The 11,421-nt window shown below is 42.3% G+C and overlaps 1 protein-coding gene across 1 annotated transcript; it reads left to right on the top strand.

The window, feature by feature from the left end:
- Positions 1 to 4,060: 4,060 nt before the first annotated feature.
- Positions 4,061 to 7,151, top strand: LOC130293901 (protein spinster homolog 1-like). The gene is made up of 2 exons (XM_056543144.1): positions 4,061 to 4,259; positions 5,481 to 7,151. Exon 2 carries the CDS (start codon positions 5,506 to 5,508, stop codon positions 7,018 to 7,020), a length of 1,515 nt encoding a protein of 504 aa, XP_056399119.1. The 5' UTR covers positions 4,061 to 4,259; positions 5,481 to 5,505; the 3' UTR covers positions 7,021 to 7,151.
- The last annotated feature ends 4,270 nt before the right edge of the window (positions 7,152 to 11,421 follow it).

Genomic DNA, 11,421 nt, shown 5'->3' with positions numbered 1-11,421 from the left:
GCGTAGCGACGTCATTACGCCGCTGCGTACGCCATTCCTATTGGATGACGTGCGCAGCAGCGTATTGACGTCATCGGAGAGGGCCGAGAAGACACCGGAAGACCAGCACTGGACCCGGAGGGCACCCCGGAGCATCGTGGAGGGGTAAGTAATACTTACCGCACCACACGGGGAACATTAAGCTGCTATCCGGCAGCAGCTTAAGCATTTGGCGCTGCCGGATAGCACTTAATGCGATGGCCCCGACATAAAAAAGCATCGTATGTCGATTTCATCATATGTCGGGGCCATCGTAGGTCGGGGGGTCACTGTATTTTATCTGGTTGGGGTTTTATGTTTTTTTTGCCAATAAGTGTAGAAAGTTGCTTCATTTTGCATTCAAGAAACAAATAAACAGTAAAAAAAAAAAATCTATAGCCTTTAATGTTGGGGCTGATTGTTGTAATTTTACATTTAGTCAGAATCCACTGCCCAGAGGAATCCATGAGTCACATGAAAATCTCATAAACGTCAATGTTGTCAAACTTGTAATTGAATTTGTTGCAGCTGTTATCACCGAAGAAATTGGCCAGCAAGTGTTGCTTTCCGTTGCAGCAACAGGAGAATTGAAACATTACACGGCACCTGTGATGTAAATGGAAAATCTAAGTAATAAACAAATGCAGCAGGTAAGAATCTATATATTTATATGTGATCATAAAGCTACCTTGAGGAAATTCTGTTTGTGCCATTTGGTTCAAATATGTATCCAGAGAGTCCAAAAATATTGCCACAATTTGACAATAGGCACGGGCCCTACATATTTCATGTACATTCGGAGAGAATCAATGAACCCTATTACAATGTAAGCGCTATCCAATCTACTAGTATCATATGCAGATTGATAAAAAATTACTGATTAAAATCTATGCCTAGGAGTCAGGTAGATGGTCGCTCTTAAAGGGGTACTCCGCTGTCCTGCTTCCAGAGCTCCGCTCCCCAACGTCCGGAAGTTTAATGTTCCAAATGCTGTGTGCGGGCTTCTGTGTTCAGGGCCGCCCCTCGTGACGTCACGCCCACCCCCTCAATGAAAGTCTATGGGAGGGGGGCGTGACGGTCGTTGCGTCCAATTCCCTTAGACTTTCGTTGAAGGGGGCGGGCGTGACATCACAAGGGGCGGCCCTGAACACAGAAGCCCGCACACAGCGTTCGGAACAATAAACTTCCAGACACTGGGCAGTGGAGCTCCGGAAGCAGGGCAGCGGAGTACCCCTTTAATGATTGGCAGCCTTCACTTCACTATGAGTAGAGATCACTGTCAGTCAATAATTACAACCACCCACTAGACTCCTAAATATAGAAAGAGCAGGGATTTTATTTAATAAAATACAAGTTATACTGAATCTTTTCCCCACAAATGTATATCTCTATCTGCTCAGCTTTCCAGCTCTATAAAACACTGCTGGAGGTTTGGCCTGCATGTTCAACATGACTGATTTCCTTTAACCCCTTAAAGGGGTAGTCACATGGTGCCAGAAAGTTAAACAGATTTGTAAATTACTTCTATTAAAAAATCTTAATCCTTCCACTACTTTTTAATGGTTATATACTACAGAGGAAATGCTTATCTTTTTTAATTTCTCTGATGTCACGACAACAGTGCTCTGTGCTGGCCTCTGCTGTCCATTTTAGGAACTGTCCAGAGTAGGAGAAAATCCCCATAACAAACATATGCTGCTCTGGACAGTTCCTAAAATGGACAGCAGAGGCCAGCACAGAACACTGTGGTCGTGACATCAGAGAAATCTAAAAAGATAAGCATTTCCTCTGTAGTATATAGCCCCTAAAAAGTACTGGAAGGATTAAGATTTTTTAATAGAAGTAATTTACAAATCTGTTTAACTTTCTGGCACCAGTTGATTTAAAAAAAAAAAGTTTTCCACGGGGCTACCCCTTTAAGGACCAAGTCCTTTTTGGCCTTAAGGACGAGGCCAATTTTATTTTTGCATTTTCGTTTTTTTCCTCCTCGCCTTCTAAAAATCATAACTCTTTTATATTTTCATCCACAGATCCAATTTTACTTTGTGATGACATCATTCATTTTACCATACAATGTACGGCACAACCAAAAAAATATTATTTATGTGGGGAAATTGAAAAGAAAACAAGAAAAACTTAATAGTATAATAACAACAAATAAAAGCAACAGTGATGGCAGCGATCTGATAATGATAGAAAAAGTCCTTTTTATGTGTATCTGTGCTGTCAGCCAATAATATAGCAATGGTGAGAAGTGTATCAATGTTCTGTTAATATAAAAAAAATAGCAAATCACAATATAGTGAGCTAAGAAAAAAGATTTGGTGTACAACCCCGCTCACTGCTCTGCCTCTAGACATCTTATCCCCTATCCTAAGGGCCCCCTGCGATCCCTGTGCTGCACACGGCCACGCTCCACGTCATGGCCATGCCGCCTCAATGAAAGTCTATGGGAGGCGGGGCGGTCTATGGTGATGCGGGGTGGTCTATGGCAATACAGGGCGGAGGCTCATGATGTCATGGTCACGCCCCACTTGTGACATCACGGCCACACCCCCTCAATGCAAGTCTATGGGAGGAGGCCATCACCCCCTCCCATAGAATTGCATTGAGGGGGCATGACCGTGACTTGACGAGCAGGGTGTGACCGTAACATCACAAGCCTCCACCCCGCATCTCCAGTCCTCCATTGGGAGCGCAGTTCGCCCCGTGCACCTGATGTATGGGGTGTCACAGCCGAGTTTGCGGGGGCCCAGCAGCGGGATCCCCGCTATCAGACATCTTATCCCCTATCCTTTGGATAAGGGATAAGATGTCTAGGGAGCCTTTGCTGTGAAGGACTGCAAGTCAAAGGATTTCTTTATATGTTGATCCTGTTAATTGGTAATTGCCATGTATTGCAGAGCCTTACCAATTAACAGGATTCCGGATCTTTTTATATTAATGGAACATTGATACACTTCTAGCCATCGCTATATTATTGGCTGATAGCACAGATACATGTAAAAAGGATTTTTTTCTATCATTATCGGATCGCTGCCATCACTGTTGCTTTTATTTATTGTTATTATACTGTTAAGTCTTTATGCCATTGCCATTTCCTGCTTCATCTAACATTTTTTCGGCATATTATTGAAACTGGGTATACTGTTATATTTAATACAATATTTTTAACTATAATTGAGTCTTCCGCAAGGACCCTGCGGTCTCTCATTTATTAGAATCTTCTAATTTTTATATTCATTTTTATTTTCATACATTGCAAACCTTTACTATTTTTAATAATAATAAACATAATTATTATTCTTAATAACTTAGAGGACTGCTATCTCTGTTTATTGTAATTCGATTTTTTCTTAGGAACTGGATTCAGGCAGTTACCTGAGTTATAGGAACGGGAAGGAGCTGCACCTTATTCCTTGTTTGCTAATTCTGAACTAGCTCTACTTCCAGTGCAGCCACATTTTGGCAATCTTGATATTACAAGTAGATTATTAGTTTTTTAATCTTAATCAGAGGCAGACATACTGGCGTTGGCCCTTGGGCTCATATTTATGGCAGTCATATCTTTTTCACATTCTAAGGAAAGATCCCTATGAGTGTCGTATTAATGCACCTTTATATAGTTTACTGTTCTTTTATGTATATTATGTTCTGCAAGAATCCCCTTTATTTCATGTTCATTTGATGCTGTTGCTGAAACTTTCTAGACTTCCTGTTTGTTAGGTAGTTATATGTGTGTGTATATATATATATATATATATATATATATATATGCGCAAATCAAAAAATGTTGCAGTCTCTTGTAATACCTTTTTTATTGGACTAACAGAATTTTGTAGAGACAAGCTTTCAGGATTCCTCCCTTTATCAAGTCCAATAGTCAAGGACTTATGATCAAAGGACTTGAATTATCAGGGAGGAATCCCGAAAGTTTGTCTCCACAACATTCTGTTAGTCCAATAAAAAAGGTATTACAATCTGCACCACTGGACTAATACGGCTACTCACATTTACTATATAGATATACACATACCTGAAGATGGTTTAGAACCCTGTGATGTCACACATGCTTGTGATGATGTCACCGTAAGCTGAACAAAGAGCTGCGCGCCGGCTACAGTCTCTTCAGTGTGTTTTGCATTCACAACCTGTGGTGCAAAGTGTTTGTTAGAGAGTTTCTATTTGCGATAGAGAATTCAAGATTTTGACCGTTCCTTGTCTGAAGAGAGAACCACAAGGTAAGTCTCAGCCTCTTCTATTCATACATACACAGGGCATTTTGTTTGTCAGGTTTTTGTTTTTGTTTTTTTAGAGAAAAAACATTTCTCATAGCATTGTGATAATACTTGGCTTAGGCATTAAACATAATAAAACGCACAGATAGTAACATGACCAGAGCTTTTTCTTGCAAAAGTCCTAAAATGCAATTATGCCCAAAAAAGCCCCCAAGAAAATGAGTCCTAATTCATGAAGTTCTAAAAGATATAAGTCTATGAGAAAGATTTGGTGGTGTAGTAAAAGAATGACAGATAGATTAGGGCAGAAATATAAGAGTATATAATAGAATTCTGTGTGTACTAACAATAGAAATACTCCGGGTACTCCGAAAGGGAAAAATGTTTTCAAATCAACTATTGGCATAAAGTCATATAGGAAACGGATAGATCCCAATGAGGTGGGGTAGGTTCATTAATAGTAAAAGTAGGATAGCCCAATTGTATCTACAGTATGAACTTCCCATGACCATACAGTGACCATACAGCCAAGCCCTTATAATCCGCCATTACTAGGACAGATTCAGGGTTATCAGATATTACTAGGACCCGACAGGTTCAGGGTTATCAGATATTACTAGGACCGGACAGGTTCAGGGTTATCAGATATTACTAGGACCCGACAGGTTCAGGGTTATCAGATATTACTAGGACCGGACAGAATCAGGGTTATCAGATATTACTAGGACCGGACAGGTTCAGGGTTATCAGATATTACTAGGACCGGACAGGTTCAGGGTTATCAGATATTACTAGGACCGGACAGGTTCAGGGTTATCAGATATTACTAGGACCGGACAGGTTCAGGGTTATCAGATATTACTAGGACCCGACAGGTTCAGGGTTATCAGATATTACTAGGACCGGACAGGTTCAGGGTTATCAGATATTACTAGGACCCGACAGGTTCAGGGTTATCAGATATTACTAGGACCGGACAGGTTCAGGGTTATCAGATATTACTAGGACCGGACAGGTTCAGGGTTATCAGACATTGGAAACCTCAGGGAAGACGTTTCCATATAAAACACTTATAGATAAGCGTCTTCTTCTGAGGCTGCGATGGTCTTAGTGTTATCTTGTGGTTCTGTGCTGGACATTTCTGCTCTGTATGAAGGATCTATTGTATAATGACAGGAATGATGACATGTTGTCTAATGTGTTCACCTATCTCTCTCTCTCTAGTGTTTTCAGGCTCTGACCTGTGACCATGGCCTCTCCACAAGACCCATTGCTGAAGGAGGAGGAAGAAGCAATGGAGGACCATAGTGATATGGATGTAGAAAAGGGCGATATCCCTGAGAGGCAGAACCTGCCATCTCTAAGCGTGATGTCCACCGCACGTTCCATCATCACCGTAGTGATCCTCGCCTTTGTTAATTTGCTCATCTATGCAAATCGCTCCAGCGTGGCGGGGGTGCTGCCTTATATACAGAAAGCATATGACACCAATGCTAGTCTGTCCGGCTTATTGAATACATTGTTCATTGGAAGCTACGTGCTGGTCGCACCAATTGCCGGATATCTGGGCGACCACTGTAATAAGAAATATACTGTTTGCGCAGGAGTCATCATTTGGCTGAGCATGACACTTACCCTGTCATTCATCCCTGACGGGTATTTTCTGCTCTTCCTGCTGACGAGTGGGCTGGTTGGAGCCGGAGAGGCAACTTTCTGCACCATCGCCCCCTCCATCATTGCAGACCTTTTTACGAGTGACCAGCGGACCCGCATGCTGAACGTGTTTTACTCCGTCATACCTGTAGGCTGCGGACTAGGATACATCATCGGGCCCAAAGTGACTGATGCAGCAAGGGGCGATTGGCACTGGGCGTTTCGGGTCACCCCTGGCCTGGGCCTCATAGCTGTGGCTTTGATGATTTTGGTCACAAAGGAGCTTCCAAGAGCGACTACAAACAAGAAGAAGAGCAACAAATCCCCGAAGTTTGCCAAATGGGCGACAGATCTGAAAAAACTATTTAAAAATCGAAGCTTCATGTTAACCACCCTGGGATCGACGGCTGTATCCTTCATAGTGGGAGCCATAGGTGTATGGGGTCCGTCATACCTGACCCACGCACGAACACTCCTACAAGAGAAGGACCCTTGCCGCGCTGAACCGTGTGACTATCACGACATCCTAATATTTGGTGTGGTTACTGTTGTCTCCGGCATTTTGGGAGTTGTAGCAGGGACGGAGATAAGTAAAAGATATCGCAAATCCAACCCACGGGCGGACCCGCTTGTGTGTGGCTGCGCGATGATGCTCTCCGCCCCTTTTCTTCTGTTGGCATTGACTTTCGGCAACATCAGCCTCGTTGCCACCAACATCTTCATCTTCATCGGAGAGACGCTTCTGTCAGTAAATTTCACCCTCATATCTGACATTATACTAAAAGTAGTAACTCCGAGGAGGAGATCTTCAGCCCTGGCCGTGCAGATGACCATCTATCACCTCCTAGGTGACGCCGGCAGCCCGTACCTCATCGGCCTGATATCTGACACCTACGAACGAGGATATGCCAAATCCCCTCTTCTGAAATACCGCAGCCTGGAGTATGCCCTCATGACCTCCACCATAATGGCAGTCATCGGAGGGGCCTTCTTCATGGCCACGGCCCTATATATAGAGAGGGACGAAAAAGAAGCAGAGATGGAATCAGAACCTCCGTCATCCTCCTCCTCCTCACTGCTTCCTGCCGATGAGGACCGCGCTTCAGACTGAAGAAAAGTCATTGCTTACCTTTATCTCGTTTACTTCATTAAAAAAAAAAAAAGAAAAAAATTGCTGCATTTGTTCTATGTTCCACTTTACCCCTTAAAAAATATTCTCTACCTACCCAACTGTGTCCAAACCCCAAATAGAAAAATGTAAATCTCCTCCCAAGACATAAAAAAGACTATTAATAACAAGAGGGATATATATGAGTGTGTATGCGTATATATGTGCGTGTGTATGTATATATGTGTATGTGTTTGTGTATATGTGTGTATGTGTTTGTATTAGGGCTGCACAACATGTGTGATTGTGTTTATGGAGGTAAATATTGTGATTTCGATATTATAAACAAATGGTGAAATTCCCCCTATTTAATTTCCAATCCCCCTATTTTATATAGCCATCTCCCCCCAATTTCATGTGTACTGACTAAACATAAAATGGAGGGAATTGGATATGAAATGGGGAGAAATTAGCTTAACCCCTTAAGGACGCAGGACGTAAATTTACATCCTAAGCATAACCACGAGCATCGGAGCGATGCCCGGATCATGCACGGCAGGTCCTGGCTGCTGATCGCAGCCAGGGACCCGCCGGTAATGGTGGACATAAGCGATCCCGCGGATGTCCGCCATTAACCCCTCAGATGCCGTGATCAATACAGATCACAGCATCTGTATCATGGCGGTCACTAAAATGGATGATCGCAGTACTGCCGCGGCGATCCGATCAACCAGCACGGCAGACGGAGGTCCCCTCACCTTGCTCCTGCCGTCTCCCGACGTCTTCTGCTCTGATCTGCCTTCACGCAGACCAGAGCAGAAGATGACCGATATCACTGATCAGTGCTATGTCCTATACATAGCACTGAACAGTATTAGCAATCAAATGATTGCTATAAATAGTCCCCTATGGGGACTATTAAAATGTAAAAATCCCCCCTCCCCCAATAAAAACGTAAATTGTCCCATTTTCCCTATTTCACCCCCAAAAAATGTTAACATTTTTTTTATATACATATTTGGTATTACCGCGTGCGCAAATATCTAAACTATTAAAATGTTAATGATACCGTACGGTGAACGGCGTGAATGTAAAAAAAAAAAAAGTCCAAAATAGCTGCTTTTTTATAACATTTTATTCCAAAAAAATTAATAATAAATGGATTAAAAGTTTTATATAAGAAAATATGGTATCAATAAAAAGTACAGATCATGGCACAAAAAATGAGCCCTCATACCGCTGCTTATACGGAAAAATGAAAAAGTTATAGGTCTTCAAAATAGGGGGATTTTAAACGTACTAATTTGGTTAAAAAGTTTGCGATTTTTTTTAAGCGCAACAGTAATAGAAAAGTATGTTATCATGGGTATCATTTTAATCGTATTGACCCAAAGAATAAAGAACACATGCCATTTTTACCGTAAATTGTACAGCGTGAAAATGAAACCTTTCAAAATTAGCAAAATTGCGGTTTTCATTTTAGTTTACCCACACAAATAGTATTTTTTTGGTTGCGCCATACATTTTATGGTAAAGTGAGTGATGGCATTACAACGGACAACTGGTCACGCAAAAAACAAGCCCTCATACTAGTCTGTGGATGAAAATATAAAAGTTTAGGATTTTTTGAATGCGAGGAGGAAAAAACGAAAACATAAAAATAAAATTGTCTTAGTCCTTAATGCCCAAATGGGCTGAGTCCTTAAGGGGTTAAAGGGGTACTCTGCCCCTAGACATGTTATCTCCTCTCCAAAGAATCGGGGAGGTCTGATCTAGGAGTAGCCCATAGACATGAATGGAGGGGGTGTGGTGGCTGTGATTAGAGATGAGCGAACTTACAGTAAATTTGATTTGTCACGAACTTCTCGGCTCGGCAGTTGATGACTTTTCCTGCATTAATTAGTTCAGCTTTCAGGTGCTCCAATGGGCTGGAAAAGGTGGATACAGTCCTAGGAGACTCTTTCCTAGGAATGTATCCACCTTTTCCAGCCCACCGGAGCACCTGAAGGCTGAACTAATTTACGCAGGATAAGTCATCAACTGCCGAGCCGAGAAGTTCGTGACAAATCGAATTTACTGTAAGTTCGCTCATCTCTAGCTGTGATCACTAGTGATCTGGCATGGAGTGGAATTCGCTCTGTCCACCGGATGACTGGGGTGCCGCGGCGGAGATCGCAGGTGTCCCCAGCAGCCGGACCCCCATGATCAGACATGTTATTCCCTATCCTTTGAATAGGAGATAATGTCAAGCGGTGGAGTACCTGCCTGGTCTAGTGTAGTCTCCACACGCTTCGGTGTTGTTGAGTTGCTCTATGGTGCAGCACAGCCACGTAGGAGGGAGCAGGAAGGGAGGAGGGGGTGTAGTTTTTATCCTCCTCACCTTCTCATAGCCATAACACTTTTATACTTTTTAATGACATCTCTCATTTTAACACCAAATAAATCTAAAGTGAAACAATTTTTTTTTTTAACAATATAAATTTTTTTAAATTGGAAAAAAGGCAATTTAGCACCTTTTTTTTTTGGGGGGGGGGGGGGGGGGGGTAGATTCTAGGCAGTGCACTTTTTGATAGAAAATTACATTATCTTTATTCCTTATTCCGTTTTTATGTACTACCTAAAAATGTTATCTTTTTGAAAAAAAAATTTGTATGCTTAAAATTGTGCTCTTCTGACCCCCATAATTCTTATTTTTCTACATCAAGGGATGTATGTGGCTCATTTTTTGCTCCGTGATCTGCAGTTTTTATCGGTGCCATTTTTGTTTTTATGGGACTTTTTTTTAAACCACTTTTTAATATATATATATATATATATATTTTTTTTTTTTTATCATTTACGCCATTGACCGTGTGGTTTCATTAATGTTGAATTTTAACTCCATAAGACGCGGGGCATACCTGTACACCCTGCTCCTGCTCCTCTTACATGACACAGGCTCAGGAGCTGACCCTGTGTCATAGTGGGGTGGTCCTGGCGGCTAACAGCCGCTAGGACCCGTGTCTAATGCTGGACATCACCGATTGCGGTGATGCCCAGCATTAACCCCTTAGATGCCGCAATCAACTTTGAAATTAAAGTAATACAGTCCTGGCAGCTCAGCGGAGCTGATGTGGACCATTGGGGTAAAACCGCGGTGTCCCGATCATTTGAGAGGATGGTGGGAGGGCCCTTACCTGCCTCCTTGCCGTCTGATCAATGATCTGATGCTACAGCCATGGCAGGCGGGAGCAGCAGAGCACCAATAACACTGATCAATGCTTTGCTATGGCATAGCATTGAACGGTGTATGTAATCCAAATAGTGTAAAAAAAAGTCAATAAAAGTGAATCAACCCCTTACCTAATAAAAGTTTGAATCACCTACCTTTTTCCATAAAAAAATGTATGTAAACAAAATGAAAGGGGTACCCCGGTGGAAAAAAAAAAATCTAAATAAACTGGTTCCAGTAAATTAAACAGATTTGTAAATTACTTCTATTAAAAAATCTTCATCGTTCCAATACTTATCAGCTGCTGTATGCGCCAGAGGAAGTTTAGTAGTTCTTTTCGGTCTGACCACAGTGCTCTCTGCTGACACCTCTTTCCATGTCAGGAACTGTCCAGGGCAGGTTAGTTTTGCTATGGGGATTTTCTTCTACTCTGGACAGTTCCTGACATGGACAGAGGTGGCAGGAGAGAGCACTGTGGTCAGACAGAAAAGAACTACACAAATTCCTTTGTTCCCTGGTTGGGAAACACTGCCATGGGGACTAATACTTGCAATCTTGTGATTGAAGACACTGATCAATGCTGTGCCATAGGAGCCCATAGCACAGCACTGTTCAGCTTTATAGGTGCTCCAGTACTACAAGCTGCTGAGGCTGCCTGCATTATTGGAGCACCTATTGGATGGGAGGGAGGAAGGTAGGGAACCTCCGCCCATCCTCTCAGCTGATCGGAACCATGCAGCATTTTGCCGCGGGTGTCATGATCAGCTCCACTGAGCTACCAGCACTTGTTTTCGGCATTTTAAACACCACAATCAATTTTGATTCTGGTGTCTAAATGGCTAATGCCAGACATCACCTTGATCGGTGATTTCTGGCATTAGCCAGTATGAAGAGAGCTCAGCTCCTGAGCTTGTTTCGTAGACCTGCGGCACGGAGACCAGTCATAGAGGGTTTAATTCACCTACTCCCAGTGCTAGGCACTGCTGGAAGGAGAGACAGTGAGATGCACAGTGAATATGATATATGTGGGTATGTATAATGTGTGTATGTATGGTGTATGTATGATAGATGTTTGTGTATATGTGTGATGGATTTGTGTGTGATAGATGTGTGTATGTGTATTTATGATAGATGTGTGTATGTATGTGAGATCATACATCTATAATACATACACACATTTATCATACATATGC

This window comes from Hyla sarda, chromosome 10 (genome assembly GCF_029499605.1).
Source record: "Hyla sarda isolate aHylSar1 chromosome 10, aHylSar1.hap1, whole genome shotgun sequence".
Taxonomy (NCBI): Eukaryota; Metazoa; Chordata; class Amphibia; order Anura; family Hylidae; genus Hyla; species Hyla sarda.
This window is presented reverse-complemented; position numbering and strand designations above follow the sequence as displayed.

What these genes read in the sequence shown, in the direction of transcription:
- LOC130293901 (XM_056543144.1), top strand. Translation starts at nt 5,506, where the DNA reads ATGGCCTCTCCACAAGACCCATTGCTGAAGGAGGAGGAAGAAGCAATG.